General features: G+C 50.0%; 1 protein-coding gene across 1 annotated transcript in view; it reads left to right on the forward strand.

Annotated features, from left to right (window-relative positions):
* Slc6a11 (solute carrier family 6 member 11) overlaps window positions 1–7883 on the forward strand; it is a 117869-nt gene extending 109986 nt beyond the window's left edge. The window contains exons 11-14 of the mRNA XM_034512059.2: window positions 1633–1735; window positions 2539–2639; window positions 3376–3546; window positions 5521–7883. Coding sequence (XP_034367950.1) covers window positions 1633–1735; window positions 2539–2639; window positions 3376–3546; window positions 5521–5673 — 528 coding nt within the window. The 3' untranslated portion in view covers window positions 5674–7883. The remainder of the gene's footprint in view (window positions 1–1632; window positions 1736–2538; window positions 2640–3375; window positions 3547–5520) is intronic.
* Window positions 7884–16865: the final 8982 nt, after the last annotated feature.

Genomic DNA, 16865 nt, shown 5'->3' on the forward strand with positions numbered 1-16865 from the left:
ATTTCAAATGTGTACTCAGGGTCATTTCAGAAATTATAACCCTATCCTAATCCCAAGACAAATACATTAAATCATCTTTTATGCAACTCAAACATCAGTTTTTAAAACCAAATGTTCTAAGGCTGTCAAGATGGCTCAGTGGGTAAAGGTGGCACCAAGCTTGACAACCTGAGTTTGGTCTCAAACCCACATGGTAGGAGGGAACTGACTCCCATAAGTTGTACTCTGATGTTCACACATGAGCCAAAACAGCTCACATGCATGTATGCACACACACACATATGTAAACACATGCACACACATATACACACATATCCCATATACGTGCACTAAATGTAAAAAAAGATATCAAACATTCTAGCAATAGAATGTAAAGCTGGCCTAACTTGATACACACTGAGGAAAGACTGAAAAAATGTTTTGTTTTCCATAATTAAACCTTCATGTTTCTGATAGAACAGAAGCCTTTGGGGGCCATTTCCTGGAGAGCAGGACCTTGTAGCTGCTCAGCCCATGGAGCCCAGTGGTTGTAAACTAGAACTGGAGGCCTGAGATATCACCGGAAAGTTACTGGCATTGTGTGTGTGTTGGAAGGCTAGAGAGGCTGGGGTCTTGGATGATGGTGGAAGCCAAAATAGAAGCACTCACTCAGCGATAGGCAAACACGTGGTTTTCCTCAGATCTCTTTCTATCTGGGTCCCCTACTGGAAGGTGCTCCCCCAACCCCCGCCCCAGGCCAGGTTTTTCTCACTTTGGTCAAGTCTTTCTAGAAACCTTCCCACAGACATGCCCAGAGGCAATTCTGATTCTGGTCAAGTGGATAATTAATAACAGCCACCAAGGGGTCAACCATGTGTTACAGAGTAGGCCCACAGACAATCTTCCATCAGATGTATTACTGTGCACCTACTGTGTGTCTGTTTTTGAGTCAGAAAGAGGGACATGGCCCTAGGCAAACCAGCCAGTATCACGCCACAGAGCCCATGCTCTTGGTGATTCTACTTACATCTTTTTAGGGACCTACTGTGCGCTGGACTCTGTGCTGAGAGTTGCAGATACAATAAATTCCAAGGTGTGGTGGCTTCCTGAGCAGAGATCAGAGCTCTTGGCTCCTAACAAGGCACTTTTAGGATTACATTGTGAGTTTAAACAATGTGGTCTGGAGGCCTGAAGAGAGAGTGAGGCTGAGGATGGAGGGCTTCTCAGAGGAAGTGACATTTGGGCTGAGCTTTGAAAGGACTTAACCAAATGCAAAATGAGGCCACTTTGCTGCGAATGGGTGGTGAGCGGGTTGGGGGAGAGCTGAGGGTGCTCTTAAACCTCTGAAAATATAGAAAAGGGCGAGACCAGCAGCAGTAAGGCCAACCTGGAGGCTGCTGAGAGGCTCTGGGGGGAGGTGATAAGGCCATCTGCCACCCACTCTGGTTTCAGTGGAGCCTCTGATGCCACAGACCAGCTGCAGCCCTGACATCTTGGCAGGACAGGGCCTTGGAACACCCAGCTGCAGAGTGTGTAGCACTCAGACTAGAAATGAACAAACCAACTGGCTAGCAGAGAGAAGACCACACAAAGGCTGGCTACTGACCCTGTGCTCCAACATGTCTGTCTGTGTGTCTGTCTTCCTGCCCTCAGGGAGGCATGTACATTTTCCAGCTTTTCGACTCATATGCCGCCAGTGGCATGTGCTTGCTCTTTGTGGCCATCTTTGAGTGTGTCTGCATCGGCTGGGTGTATGGTAAGTGAGGGCTGGACCACTTGGGGCCTGGTAAGCTGTATCTGCCCCAGTACTTCCCCTGGGGACTCAGGTCCCTTCCTACTGTCACAAGATCTTCCTGGTTTTATGCCAGTGTAGGATGTTCAGGACCCAGACTCCCTGAAAGCTTGCCAGTCCTACCCAGAGGCTCAGTTTTCTCCTTTGTGAAAATTGTGTCCCAGAGCCCCTAGCATGAGCCATGCCCTTATTCATGCCACTTTCTGGTCCTCACATCAACCAGGAAGAGATCTGCCATGTCCAGAACAAGCAGAGTGTAGCCTTGCTACATTAGCCAGTATTCACAAGCAGCCCAGACAGCCTTCACCCCAGAACCCTGTTTCCTGTGAATCACCAGGCCCTCATCTCACCTTGTCCATTATGTTAACTGTTTTTTTTTTTTTTTTTAAAAAAAAAAAAAAAGGTTGCCATGGGCTATGGAAGAAGTAGAGGGTTAGCAGAACTCATGGTTCCAGAGTTCAAGTCCAAGATTGGGTGGTGCCATTGCTTCTGGTCCTGGTGAAGAACTTTGATGCTGAGAGTGTGTAATGGAGAAAGATATCACATCCCTAGCCAGGAACAGAGAGAAGCACTCCCACCACTGACCTAAGGAGCTCTGTAGAGCCCTTTCCTAGAGCACGATAAGACTACCTAATAATGTTGTCACCCAAGGGACCCCACTTTAAACGCTGGCACTCGACACTCAAGCCCAAGCACCCTATGTCCCATGTAGACCCTCCTTGCCTCTTCTCTGAGACACATACACTTGTCTGCTTTCCTCTGGATAGGAAGCAACCGGTTCTATGACAATATTGAGGACATGATTGGTTATCGGCCACTGTCACTCATCAAGTGGTGCTGGAAAGTCGTGACTCCTGGGATCTGTGCGGTAAGGCTGGCAGAAAGTTCACCCCCTCACCGACTTGTTCACCAGCCACTCTTCAGCTCCAGCCAGCTCAGCTGAGGCTAACCCTGAGGAGGGTCATGTCCCCAAGGTCCCTGCCACCTGACACTCTCTAGAGCTGATGTCTCAGGTCAGACTCTGGGCTTGCTGAGACAAGGCCTCATTCAAGTGTTGAGTGACCCTGAACAGGTTTCTCCCCTGTGAGGGCCTTATGTACACCAGCCCAACACTGGTCTACCTCTCTGGAGACCAGGGGTATGCAAACATGGGTGAGGAGATATATTACTGAGAAGGTAACAGACAGAGTTAAGGAGAATGTCTGTCCCTGGAACCAGGCCACAAACCAACCTTGGTGAGAGGACCATTAACAGAAAAAATGACCCTATTATTCTTTGTCCTGTTTCTGGTTCTGGAGGTATCTGAACTTACCTTCCCAATTGAAGGGGTCAGAACAGCAGGTTTGAGATAGCCCCAAGACAAGCTTTTGAGTGGGCAGAAGCTGGGAAAGAGGATGCTAGGAAAGGGGAGAGATTCCACAGCCCTGAAGAGACCCCAAGGTCCTTAAGAGCCTGGGCTCCAAGGCCACAGTCCCTGTGTTGACAGTCAGACTGACTTCCTCCCATGGTTCTGCCTCAAGCCCACTGTGGACAGTTGAGGTGCCTGGGCCTTTGAAATAGGGCAGGGGTACCACCAAGGACCTCCTCCACCTGCCTCTCCACAGGGCATCTTCATCTTCTTTCTGGTCAAGTACAAGCCACTCAAGTACAACAACGTGTACACATATCCTGCTTGGGGCTACGGCATCGGCTGGCTCATGGCTCTGTCCTCTATGCTCTGCATCCCACTTTGGATCTTCATCAAGCTGTGGAAGACAGAGGGCAGCCTGCCCGAGGTGAGCAGTTGGTCGAGGAAGCTGCTGAGGCTGGGTCTGAGTGCAAGGGGAACTGCAGCAGGGTCCTCTTTGGCAGGTGTCCATCCTCAAACTGTGTCAGAAGCACCTCTGTGAGATTTCCGGTTTAGGCCAGATTCTGTGGATTCCACCTCAGCCTCCCATCCGCCAAACAGGTTGATAGTGGCCCTTAATGGATAGAGGGTAGAAACGGTCTGGGCATTCCTACGGGGAAAGCATTTGAATCAGGATCTGAACTGAGGTGTAGCCAAATGTCATCTCTGACAGGTCACAAGGAAACACAAGTGTCACCTAAAATGCTTCTTCCAGCTCCCTGCCCATGGGGACATGGGCTTCAACAGAGACAGATGGATGGAGAAGGTCCCTTCTGTTGCTTCTGTTGTTCACAGGAGGTGCTGGTCAAGGGCGGTTGTTTAATTCAGATTGAGACCAAACTGTCCATAGGGGAATTGACCTGGGACTTTAAAACCTCAGCCTCAGGACATCCCGATCAGCCCTCCAGCTGCCTGCTGGTACTTACAAGCCCTTCTCTCTCTGTCTCTGTCTCTCTGTCTCTCTCTGTCTCTCTGTCTCTCTCTGTCTCTCTGTCTGTCTCTCTCTCTGTCTGTCTCTCTCTGTCTCTCTGTCTGTCTCTGTCTCTGTCTCTGTCTCTCTCTCTCTCTCTCTCTCTCTCTCTCTCTCTCTCTCTCTCTTGTTATCCTAGTGCATATCCTATCTATCCAGACAGCAGGACTTGTTACAGAGTGAGCTCTCTGATCTGGCCTAGCCTCAGGCTTCTCTGCTTTGTGATCTATACCTGACAATTCACTTCTGAGCTTGAGGCCCACACAGCCTCTGTCAGACATGGGAAGGGTCTAGAGGGAACTGAGAGGTATAAGGACCTTCCCAGCAGAACAACTCAGAGGAAGAATCATGTTGGAGTTGTGATTGGTTCTTTGGCTCAAGCCTCACAATAATTCTGGTCAGCAGCTGGGGAAACGAAGCACCAAGTTTACATTTTTGCTATGTAGGTGATTAAGCAGGGATTTGAACCCAGGCACCTGCCTCCAGAGCCTCTTCTCTAGACGTTGGTCTAAGACAAAAGCCTGGTGCAGGGCCTGGCATACAGGAGCACAGTTAATCAGCTGCCATGAATCTAAATATTAATTCTACCTAGACAACTTCCACCTGAGAGAAGAGAACCAAGCATGTCTTTGAGCACTAAGCCACCTCAAAGTCCCTGCAACTTTTTTGTTTTTTTTCATGCTCAGGAATGGTTTACTGAATCCTGATTCCAGGGCATGGCAGATGGTGCTGAGGTGGGGCCCATGCATGAGATGCATTCTAAGAGGTTGAGGCAGCCCATGGCAGCTGAATTAGGGGTGGCAGCTGCCTCTAAGCATAGCTTGAGGAGCTTGAGCTCAGTACATAGAGCCCCCCCACCCCCCCACCCCCAGCACTGCAGTGGTGTGCTGACGAACCCAGGGCAGGGTAGAACCCTGATCAACCAACATTCACATCAGTAGCCCTGGAAGTGCCTTTCCCTCTGGTCAGTGCCTGTCATCCTGGCTCACAGATACAGTGATGCAGCCAGAGGTCAGGAGACTGGCTGGCACAGCTGTCAGGCCACTTCAAAGCTGAGCTGCCCCTGCTGCCGAGGAAGGAACAGGGTGGCAGCCCTGATTCTGACTCTCTAGTCCTGGTTACCTTCCACATCCACGCTGCAGGAGCTAAATGCCTTCATTTTCTTATTTCTCACTTACTGCCAGGAGCAGGGATCTCAGCCATCCCTGTTTCTGGTGGTAGGAACTCAGGGAGGTAATGCCTCACCCAGAACTGAGAAGTAAGGCAGAGCCAGGTATTGGCCCTAGTCTGATGGCTCCAAGGAACATCTGTATGGCTGGGGAGGCAGAATGGACAGACCCGGCCCCCGGCATCCTTGCTCATACATCCTTCTCCTCCTCTCCAACCATCTAGAAATTACAGAAGTTGACAGTCCCCAGTGCTGATCTGAAAATGCGGGGCAAGCTTGGGGCCAGCCCACGGACGGTGACCGTTAATGACTGTGAGGCCAAGGTCAAGGGCGACGGCACTATCTCTGCCATCACAGAGAAGGAGACGCACTTCTGAGTCCTCACCAGCCACTTGGATGCAGCTCCAACCTTCCTTCCCTGTGTGTAAATGAACCCCGAACCTCGTACTTCACCTAATGTTAGGGGCTTGCTCGTCTGCACAGGACTTATTAACAAGTTAACTCCCAGCCGGCCACTGTGTGCCCTGTACCCTCGCCTCACCCCTGTGATCGTGGGCATATCCACCTCACCAAGATAATTCTGTACAGTGACTAGTAGATCCTGGCCTAGGGTGGCTCAGCCTGTGTTTTCTAGGGTTCTTGTATTATACTGTCAACTCTTATGCTGGGGGCAGGTGGAGTGGGGGAGCGGTGCCTGTCTGCCTCTGGCTTTCAGTCATTCCTGGTTTTATCTCTGAACTTCCCTGGCCATCCTCCTCTGTGCCCTAGGACAAGCGTGTTTTATTTTGTTTTATTTTGGTCTTCCCTCTTTCCCAGTGACACCTTCTACATGTCGAGGTTGCAAGATAGAAAACAAAGCATCCCACCATCCTCAGGGCTCCTGAGTAACCAGGAGTTGCTGACTGTCCCTTCCAGTGACTGAGGCTCCTCCTTTCTCTCCCTAGCCTCCAGTTTCTCCACCTCCCAGACTGGGAGGGGATAAATGGAGTCTTCAGAGCAGGGAAGAGTACCTGCCTCACTGCTTTGCAGGGCTGAAGTACCTGCAGAGACTTGTAGACCTCTTCTCTGTCCCCTTGGTTACAACCTACCCACTTGCTTGTCTTAAGTCAAACCTACCACCAATGATGTGGGGAAGTGTGTTTCCCTAACAACTGGAGTTTTAGCTTAACCCTGATCCCTGGAGACTAGTGCACCCCCAGCCCCTGTGGCAGGGGCTCCCACCATCTGTCCAGCCTTCTTGGCCACCAGCTCTGTCCCTCCTTCCTAGGTAGGGATGATCAGAAGGTAACCATCTCTTCTTGCAGCTGTCTGGCCAGGATCTATGGCTTAGGATCTATGGCTGCCCCTGCAGGGGAGCTACAGTGAGGCCTGGGGCTGGATTCTACCCACAGTCCCTTCCCTGTGCACCCTGCTTTGTCCCCTGCCTTGTCCCTGTCCTCTTTTTTACCTTTCAGCCTATCCCTGCAGATCCTGTAGGCAGACACCTTAACTCTGGAGCCATTCCACCTGCCTGTCACCTGCGTCTGAGGAGCCTTCACTTCCATTTGCCAGAGGGAAGAACTGGTTACCCATCCCTCAGACTCTTCCTTGGAAATGGAGCATATAGTCCCTAGGGGGAGGCCTTTTGCCCTTTCTGCCTAGCTCAGACCTCTTAGGCTGCATCTCTCTTCCTCAGCTGCTGTGTTTTTTTTTTTTTTTTTTTTTTTTTTTTTTCTTTTTTAGCTGCGTTGTCAGCCCAGCTATTGGAGGATGGGAAGTGGAGAGAGGGTCATTCTTTCCCTCTTCCTGTAGTTTTCTAGATTTGTCTGCAGAAAGGTGAGATGTCTTCATGGTACAGCTCCAGTGTCCTGTCAGAGACCTGAATGCTCTATTTACCCAATGCTTCCAGACTCTTAGCTGTTCTGCCCAGACACCTCCCTCCCACTTAAAGCCTGAGCTGGCTGAGCCAAATGCCCAGCACTGTCCCTATCTAATTGGGCACTTGTCTAGGGCACACCGCCCCCAGGTGCTCACACACAGGCCATATACTCCTTCTGGGAAGGCCAGCATCATCCTGAAGATGACCTGTGGGGTTGGTCCTTGATTGCTGTCCCCCCTACAACCCCTGAGAAGGGAGGCTGCCCATTGCTGCTATTGCTCCTCACCACCAACTCCCTCATGGACAGATGGACAGACAGATCCCTGATGTCTGTCACCATAGACACACGTGTTGTACATGTGGCCCTTAACACTTGACACTCTTAACACTACTCATGGGGCTGGGTAGAGGGAGGCTTGTGGTTTGGGGATTGTTGTTTTTTTGGGTTCTTTTCTCTCTCTCTCTTTTTTTGTAATTTCATACTAGTATTTGGGTAACTGTAGGGAGGAGGGGAGGGAACATGGGAGCAAGGGAACATGTCATTGTGACAACTTTTTTGATATTCATTAGAAATGATGCAATATATCCTTTCTGAGATATTTACAGTATTATTAAAAAATGAAAAGGGTTGGACTGTTTTGCATAACAAACTTTTTATTGGCAACTCAAAGAGCACAAGGTTGTCTGTCTGCTCATTTTTAAAAATTAAAGGATGTGGATCAACTCCCATGTGGCTGTCCCCAGCAAGTGGTCTTTATTGGGGTTTCCTTCTGTCTTTGGGTATCCTCAGGGTGTGCCTTCCTAACTGTCTTGGCTCTGTAATTAAAGTCTGTGCTCTGGACTCAGCACTACAGACCAGACGACACTGGGAGTTGTGGCGTTTCAGGTCCCACCTCCTCCGATGGCTCGTGGGTCCTGTAGTCACTGCAAACTGTAGTACTTGGTGGCTGCTGCAGCTTCAGGTGAGCTGAATGTTCAGCATCTCTCTCTCTTTTATTCTCACAACCAGTTGCCCATTTTACAGATAGAAAAAATCAGAGCACAGATAACTCAAGCAATTTGCCTTCCATAGTCACATGGCTTATACACCGCAGAATCTGCCCCGTCCCTCTCCTTGCTGAGTCGGATGAGCTGTGCTCTCCCTGCTGACAGCTTAAATGTTCACTTTATCAGGGGTCAGCAGCAAGGCAGTAAAAGACTGTCATAAAAATGTCTGTCTCCTTCCTTCCCAGGAAACTTGAACTGCAGACTTTTGAACTTACAGGATTTAAGAATTTGCCTGGTTCACCAGTAGGCAGCTGTGTGTTCTAGTGACCCCTGCTGGCCAAATGAGGCTCTGCAACCTAGCTCTGATAGACACTGCTAATAATCGGAGTCTGGAAGGGGAGATCTGAAAGTGAAGTCAAAGACCCTCCCGAGTTCTAAAAAGTTTCCCATGAGTGGTGGAGGGGACCAAGCATCAAAGAGCAAGCGGTCTGCTGGAGCCTAGTGCTATCAGGTTCTTTCATGCATCCAGTAGGCTGTCTCTAAACACCTACCAGTTTCCATTCCAGGACTTCGGGGTGGGATATAAGGGCAGCCCTCTTTCTTCAATGTTCCCACTCTTAGTCAAAAGAAGCAATGTCTTCGGCCTTCTTGATGGAGATTGTCTGTGGAGGAGCTGCCTCTCTGGCCTCTCCAGTAGGACTGTGCTGTTTACTGGGTGAGTCTGCCCACTTTCCTAGGCCCTGCCTCAGTTGTCTGTAATGGGGTAGCAATGAGACCCAGGGAGGATATGTGACTAGCCCACACTTCCCCAGGGGTTCCATGTAGACCCTACCACAGCTCCCAGGGTCAACTGTGGGTGTCAGTAAGCTGGCAAACCATCTGCACGTCACTCAGCACCCAGCAGGAACAGGGATGGGTTCTGAGCCTAACTCAGAGGCTGGGGTATCTTTCTGCTCCCCTGTTGAGAAAAGGATACTCCACAGGGAACACTGTGGGGATCAACACAGCATCTACCCTCTGTGCACTGGAGACACTGAAGCTGTGGGGTGTAGCCCCATCCCAGGGGAAAACTCTGAAGGAAAAAAGTCTGCCTCAGCCCCAGCAGAGTGAGCCAGGTCTACATGTCTTCTACCTTTCCGTTCTCCCTAGGCCCTCTACAGAGGGCATGACACCCACTCACCAGGATGAGGGATGTCTACTTTACTCAGTCTGCTGATTCACATGCTAACCTTACCCTACCATGACGCCCCACCTGACCCACAGGCAAGCCCTGTTTCACCAGCTACCTGGGTACCTCCTTAGCCCAGACAAGCTCACACATAAAATTGACCTTTGGGAGCTTGGAGAGACTGTCACCAGCACCACTGGGTCACCCAAGAGTATGCTGAGATTACAGATGGTGGAGTTTCTGTAGGGAGAGCCTTGAAAGCCACTTGGGAACATGATGCAACATCTCAAGGGTTCCACGTTCCTCCAAATGACGGAAGGCCACTAGAACTCATTCTGAGGGATGGAGACATTGAAGACTCCAAGAGGCATTGAACATGGGAGATACATCCTCCCCTGTAGGACCTGAAAAGAGACATCAGAGGTTCCTGGTGGATGGTTGAATCAATGAGCTATCAGTGAGGGAAACGGCATTGGGAGTTAGGATGGACAACTGACAAGAGCCTGTGGGAGGGGGAGGGGCTCTGGGAATAGGAGAGGCTGGGGACCAGCAGAATTTAAGAAATCAGGGTTCAGGGACATTACTGGGGGCTGTTGTAGCCACCCATAGGCCTACAGGAGGACATGGGTTGACAGTCAAGGAGTACATTGCCAGATGGAAGGGTAGGAATGGGGAGACCCCTCCCATCCCTTATTTTGGCCTTAGATCAGCAGGTGGCAACAAAAGAGGCTACCAGGAGGCACTGCTGCTAACCTCAGGCCATTGAGGTAGGACCTGGAACAGGGGCCTGAACAGGAGACTTGGGGTGGGGGATGGGAATTGTTCCAAGGTCTTATCTAGGTTCCCAGCTGAAGGAACAGAAAGGCTACCATTGACAAAAATAAATGAATAAATAAATAAGTATAATTCATCCTCCCCTGCTTCACCCCTAACCTGACAGCAGACACCCTCTCCCTTGGCTGTGACCTTGAGCAAATGGCTTCACTTGTCTGATTCAATCTTTTTGACTACACAAAAGAGCTAAGTGCAGGTATCTGACCCACCTGTGGGTCTGTTCACACTGCACCACACTATCCTGGCTTCACACCTGCTGGCCAGCCCTGATCTATCTGCTGTGGAGTCAGACCCCCATCCCATCTGGACACGGAAGTTCACAGGAGAGCCACAGAGACAGGACTCAGATTGGGGGTGGGGCACAATACCAAATAGAGATGCCGAAAGTTTCTGGGGAGAAGATTTAGGCCAATTTCCCTCTCTTTTTTTATTTTTCTTTTCTGTACCATCTAATTATTTTTTTTTCCCTAAACAAAACGCGTCTATTGCTTTTTTTATTCCAAAACACGAAATCAATGACGCTATTTTTAAAAATCCTTCCCAGGCCACTGAAAAGTTGGTTACAAACGCACGTTCTGAGGGGGAGAGAATGTGATTGGAAGAGATGGGGAGAGGAAGCAGAGAGAGCCAGGAGGGTGGCTGCCCACCCTCGCCAAACTCATCAGCCCAGGAATTCAGCTCTGCCCCAAGATGCCAGCAACCAAGCAGGACCTGTCCTTTGTGTCACAGGCAGGATCCTTCCTCTGGTCACAGCATTTATGGGCATTGTAGCTATTTCTAGATTGTGGCTTCTCACAGCTATTGGAGGAGAGAGAAGAATCCTTCATCAATGGCTAGCCCAGTCTTGATGGCTTTCCTTTTCAGCTACATACAAAGCCAACATTCTCCCGCCCCCTTACCCACTGAGGGCATGGGGTCACTAACCCAGTGAATAGATAGAGAAACTGAGTGGTGGGGCTTGCACCACCAACTGCCTTGCAATCCTGTTCTCTTTCTCATTTCTCAGGCAAATTCAACCCCTGCAGCCTCTCCCCCTACCTATTCTGTTCTCCTCCATCTCTGGTCCTTCATCTAGCCACTACCTACATCCAGAAAATGCCAGTTTTGTGCTCTCTGTATCACACAGCTTCATTCTGGTAGGCAGAGACAGGACTGTGAGCATCCCATGAAGTCAAGTAAAGAGAGGGCCAGAGCAAGTGAGCTACATGAAAGGTGGAAGGTGGCCATAGAGCATGGCAGGGATCAAAGTGTGTGTGTATGTGCGTGGTCTCCTTGAAAGGGGAGGGGAAAGACAGACAGACAGAGACAGAGAGAGAAAGAGAGAGAGAGAGAGAGAGAGAGAGAGAGAGAGAGAGAGAGAACATCATGACCTTGTGGGGAATAGCATTACTGGAAGAAAGAGCAACACGTGCAAAGGCCCTGTGGTAGAAACTTGTATGCTTGTATATGTACTATTCCCAGGATTGCAAGAAGCCAAAACAAGGTGCTTAGTTTGGTACATGCCAAACTGAGAGGTGGTGAGTAGATGGGGATGGCCTGGCAGGCTAGTGTCAATGTAAAATGAGAGAGCCGGGAACCATGGAAAGGTTGAACAGAAAAGGTACAAGTTCTGCTGTCTGTTTGTGGCATGTATGTATGTATGTATGTATGTGTTTATGTATTTCTTTTTCTTTATTTGCATTTACATGTGTATGTTGTGGAAGGGGTACATGTGTGCCCAAATGTGTGTATGTGGAGGTCGGAGGGCAACTGGCAGGAGCTGGTTCTTTCTTTCCACCATATCAGTTCTGAGGATCAAACTCAAGTCTTCAGACCTGGTGGCAAATGCCTTTATCATTTGAGTCATCTCATAGGCTCTTGTTTATGTCTGAATGAAACCTTCCAGCTACTGGAGGGGGCCCAGGTAAGATGGCAGCTAGAACCAGAAGCAGAGGGTGAGTGGGGAGGAGGATGGGGTCAACCTCAAGGGGGATATGCAGCTCCTGGGTGTGGTTTGAACGTGTGATTTCTTGGTGCTCTGGAAGTGGAGCATCTGAGATGATGGGTTGGAGATAGGAGCAGCTGAGCAGATCTCAGTCTTCTGGTCAGCGCTGGGTACCATCATGAGCCATGGGTGGAAATCCCTCCACCTCTTGAGGTCTCACTTTGCCTCATCTGCCAGCTGGAAACAGTTGTTCTTGGGCCTCAGAGTTTTGCAAGGCCTGGTGTCCTGTTAGCATGGTGCTTTGTGCTAGCTGAGACCATTATCTCCTAGAGACTAAAGGGCTCCACTATGGGTATCAAACAGGATACCCTAGGATGCTGCCCTAGCTAAATGACCTTTGACCAGACAGCCACTTCTTCCATCTCCGTGATCTCCTCTGCAAATGGGAACCCACTTTACACAAACAAAGCAGCTGTCCATGCTCCCAGCACACAGTAGGACCTCCACCAATATGCAGAAGGAGAACCTGGACTCCGCCCTAGTGCAGCTGGACCCATGTTCCCATACCCACTCCTGGCCGGGGCAGCTGCAGCCCCAGTGGGGCATTTTTACCCTCCGAGATTGCAGTGGGCTTCGGAGCATCACTGCTGCTCTGCTGAATCCCTGCGTGTGTGGGCAAAGCTGCTGTTCTCGAGGATCTAAAATTGCCTTCCTCTGATTGCTGCTATACAAACCGAGGCGCTGCTCGCTTCCCCCATCCAGTTGGGTCTATTTCAAGAATGCATTGATGAGCACTGATTGAGCCTTGATTACTGCAAGCGGAGCAAGCGAGCTGGTGCCTTGGCCAGCCCCCTCCCCAGCCTCCGTGGGATGTGCTCACTCCCACTTTGCCACTATGGCCCACTGCTCCCGAGGGCCACCAGAAGAGTCGAAGAAGGGATGCAGCACATGGGACAGGCATCTCACACTTATCTACCTCCTAAAATCCTTTGTTGAGTCCCTTCTCTCCAGAGCCATTCTCTCCATTGCTAAACTTACCTCTGGATTTTGGAGCGGGGACATGGGGGACAGAGTGAAAAGATTTGCATGTTGGGTTTAAGATGCACTGAGCTATTGGCCAGGCAAAAGGATCTTCCATTCATCGTCTTTGTCAAACACACAAACACACACCCACACAAAACCATGCTCACCCATGCCTGTATCTGGCTGTGCCTGAGGCCACCTGGCTCACTGGGCTGGACCTTAAACTTCTCTCTTTTTCTCTGCTGAACAATGTCCCAGACCCCAAGCACATGGTCACATGCAAACTCCATGGTCACTTTTGTGAGTGCACCTGTGACTGTGCATGTTCCTGTGTTGTGTGAGCACACACATGCATGTATGTCATGTATGCATATAGAAACCACAGGTCAACCTTCCGTGTGTTTTTCTATTGCTTTTCACCTAGTCTTTCTTTTCTTTTCTTTTCTTTTCTTTTCTTTTCTTTTCTTTTCTTTTCTTTCTTTCTTTCTTTCTTTCTTTCTTTCTTTCTTTCTTTCTTTCTTTTTTTTGAGACAAGATTTTTCCACAGGCTGACCTTCAACTCACAGAGATCCACCTGCCTCTGCCTCCTGAGTGCTGGGATAAAAGGCATGCGCCACCACCTCCTGCTTTCACCTAGTCTTTGATACAGGACTCTCACTAGGACCTGGGATCCACCTGTTTGCACCTGCCATTGTTGGATGGCTAGTGAACACTACCATACTCACTTCACTTTCCCACAGATTCTGGGGATCCAGCTCTGGGCTCATGCTGCCCCACAAACTCTTTATAGACTGAGCAGTCAACCTCCCCACCCCCACCCCCACCCCCCGCTCTCCAGTCAGTTTTTCAGCTATATTTGTGCCCACTTTGCCAGTCAGGACACTGAGGCTGGTGGAGCTGGATTGGGGCTGCTCTGAACCCTACATCTTTGGTATATATGCTATTTCTTGGCAACCCCTGGGGTATCTTTTTCAAAGCAGCCTCTGGCTCTTACCTGAGAGATTTGGTGTCAATGGCTTTTGGCTGGGGCCAGGTCTGCATTATGAGATACTATCTGTGTGGCAGAGTGGGGAGGTGGAGCAATTACTGCCCCAGCTCCTGTTTAGTCATCCTGTGGCTCATGGGGTGTGTGGTACTCTCTCTTCTCCCTCCTGCTGCTCTGTTCTCATGTGTCCCTAGCACTCATCCTTCTTGCCACTTCCTCTGCCTCCCTCCTATCCTAGTCAGCAGTTCACATCCTTCCCTGTCCCCCCTCCTCTCCTCCTCTTCCTGTAGTCTTCTCTTCCTCCTCATCAGATTCTCTTCCCCTTGGCAGCCATTGCTCCATCCTGTCTGCTTATCAGACCCAAGAGGGCTGCAAGGGCAGACCCCATGAGGATTGCTGCAAACTGACTGCAAGACAGCTCCACCTGGGGACAGGATGCACGCCACAGCCCTTGGCTGTGACCCAGGCATTTTAGAACCCACAGCACCTCCTGAGGAAGGAGATAGGACATCAAGGAGCCCTCCCCTAATATCCTGAAACAGATCATAGTGGCCAGGGCAAAGTGCCCTGGGTAACCTCATCAGCCTGATCCCTTCCTACTGTGTAATCACCATGTTTTCCTTCTTCCTCCTGATATAACAAGGGCTCCACATTTAACACCTTGCTGTTCCTCACAGCTAAAACTACTGCTGTCAAACTTCTGTCCTAGGCATAAAGCCGCTGGCTTTCTATGTCTTGCATCAGGTGTGCTTATACACACATGCTTGCACACCCATGCATACATGAATGCACATACATACACATGCACATGTAAGGACACACACACACACACAGAGAGAGAGAGAGAGAGAGAGAGAGAGAGAGAGAGAGAGAGAGAGAGAGAGAGACTATATTTCCTAAGTAGGAACCTGGGAGAGGAATCCAGGAAAGGCATTGTAAGTTCAGGGTCTGAAGTCACATGGACCTAGTTTCAGATATTAACTCTATCTCATTCATTCTATATAATGCTGGGCAGGTCACCTAACCTCTCTGGGTCTCAGTTTCTTTTTCCCTAGGGTCGTAGTGAGTACTTAAGCAGATACATACGAAGTGCTTCATTTCCACCCAAAACCCAGATTTCATGTCAGGAGCTAGTCTTGTTTGAGAACTCACATCTGGGAATAGAGAGTGAACTTCTGACTGAACCATTTCCTTTGTTTCTGAGTTGGAGGAAGGGGTCCCAAGGTCAAGACTCTCAGGTACCTTTTGACCTAGTATCCTCCCAAACTCACAGTTCCTAAGCCTGGCAGGATGACACAGTGCCCTGCTCCACCCAGAAACCAATAGTAAGAAGCCAGACTGGGCCTTTCAGCACATTAGCAAGGCCAGGCACAACCCACTCCATTACCTGGCATTGGGTTTTAGATCTGTGGTTGGCACAGTGTTTCCAAAGTTCATACCTGAGATGTGGAATTCAGGCAGGAGGTTTATACAGATCCCAGGATTCTGCAGACCCCCTACCTCCTACTTCTGTTGCTAAGCAACAGCTGCTTATTGCTGAGGGTTCCAGCAGAGGATGAGCTGAGGGAGGCTGCAGCAGCTGGCTTGTCCTTTACTAAGCTGTCCCCTAAGTCAGACACAGTGAGAATCAGAGTCCCTGTGATAAGCAGGGACTTGCCCAAGATCACTAGAGCTGTGAGTGAACACATCCTCGCTCCATAGTATCAGAATGACAGACTCCCGGGAAAACTTGTTCGGACCCTTAATTCCTAAGCCCAGGGAGACATTACTATGGTAACAGGGGAGCAGAGCCCACATTGCTGTGTGGTTGCAGGCGAGGCCCTTCACCTCTTTGAGCACGGTTCCCCTCCAGTAGGAATTGTTTGATGTCAGTATGCCCTCCCTGAAGTAAAGTGTGTGTGTGAAGTGTGTATATGAAGTGTGTATGTGAGTGTGTGTATGTGTGTGAGAGTGTGTGTGTGTGTGTGTGTGTGTGTGTGTGTATGTGTGTACATCAGGCACAGAATGGCCAGTGGCTCCATGCATAAATGATGGTTTCTGTCTGTGAGGGGACAGCATGTTGTCTGTCAGATGCAGATTTCACAGGGCTCTTGGTAGGATGAAAAGGAAAAGAGGAAAATGTGGTGGCCTGAAGGGTGGGATCCAGCCTGAGGATAAACAGTTGCCTAGCAACAGCTGGGGTCTGCTGATGCTGACTGCAGGGAGGATTGGAGTCAGCAGTCTCAACTTCCTTCCCTTCCATTTCCCTGACTCAGAACCTATACATGCTCCAGCAGAACTAGCAAGGGCTCCTCGCACATGCATACATACACCCTATTAGTGAGGGTTGGCTCAGCCCCATGAAACACAGGGAGAGCCATTGCCCTGGAGCCAGGACTTATCTAGCCCCCAGGTATCCTGTACAGTGTACCTGAAGCACCACCTTACCTCTAACTCTAGCTGCTGGCCCTGCGGGGTGCCCTCCCTGACTGCCCTTATCACAGAAGGTGGGGGCAGGGCCTTACCAGTACCTATAGCAAGCCTGGGCTCTCTAGAGGCAGGACCTCAGCCTGGAGACTCAGCCCAACTAGAAGGAACCACCCCACGGGTGCCATAGCTAAATTCAAGGGAACTGCTGTGAGGACATGAATGAATGGCAGAAAGGAATGTGTCCACCATGGCCTGGTGCTGTGTGGATCACCTGAAGGTAGACTGAGGACACCCAGTAATGGACTTAGTCAGAGACAGGATTCTACCTCAAGAGCTCTTCTCTGACTAGACAGCTTGGGAAAAAATAGAATCTCCCCAGCC

Source organism: Arvicanthis niloticus, chromosome 9 (assembly GCF_011762505.2).
Source record: "Arvicanthis niloticus isolate mArvNil1 chromosome 9, mArvNil1.pat.X, whole genome shotgun sequence".
Classification (NCBI taxonomy): domain Eukaryota; kingdom Metazoa; phylum Chordata; class Mammalia; order Rodentia; family Muridae; genus Arvicanthis; species Arvicanthis niloticus.